The 443-nt window shown below is 43.3% G+C and overlaps 1 protein-coding gene across 1 annotated transcript in view; it reads left to right on the top strand.

Moving 5' to 3' along the window:
* Positions 1–443, top strand: part of MICAL3 (microtubule associated monooxygenase, calponin and LIM domain containing 3) — a 188,923-nt gene that overhangs the window by 90,546 nt on the left and 97,934 nt on the right. Inside the window, exon 14 of the mRNA XM_025041083.1 lies at positions 225–352. Coding sequence (XP_024896851.1) covers positions 225–352 — 128 coding nt within the window. The remainder of the gene's footprint in view (positions 1–224; positions 353–443) is intronic.

Below are 443 nucleotides of genomic sequence, written 5' to 3'. Positions count from 1 at the left end.
GAGTTGGTGTTATTTATGTGGATGGAAAAGAGAAGGCTCAATATCCAAACCTAAGTAGGCGTTTTCTTTGTGAAATTTCCTTCTCAGTTCCTCATGCTTTTGTCAGAGCACATGAACCTTTAAAGTTTTGTGAGGTTCTAGGAGACATCGCAAGGAGGGTAGTTCTGGTCACTACATTGAGGCCCCTTCCAACGCTGTCCTTGAACATTACTTTCTGTTCACAGATGCCTTGGACCTGAATGCTGAGGAGAAAGTAGTCTTGATAGCCAGCACGAAATCCCCCATCTCCTTCCTAAGCAAACTTGGGCAGACCATCTCTCGGAAGCGTTCTCCCAAGGTGAATAGAAGAGTGGTTATTTTTCTTCACCAGCTGCAAACCTAATGGCAAGGCATAGTAACTAGAATAATGCAGTTTCTCTCCTCTCTTGGTATAGGATAAAAAA

The sequence above is a fragment of the Pteropus alecto genome, unplaced genomic scaffold (assembly GCF_000325575.1).
Source record: "Pteropus alecto unplaced genomic scaffold, ASM32557v1 scaffold76, whole genome shotgun sequence".
Taxonomy (NCBI): domain Eukaryota; kingdom Metazoa; phylum Chordata; class Mammalia; order Chiroptera; family Pteropodidae; genus Pteropus; species Pteropus alecto.
The sequence above is the reverse complement of the archived record's forward strand: the minus strand, read 5'-3'. Positions and strand labels throughout refer to the sequence as shown.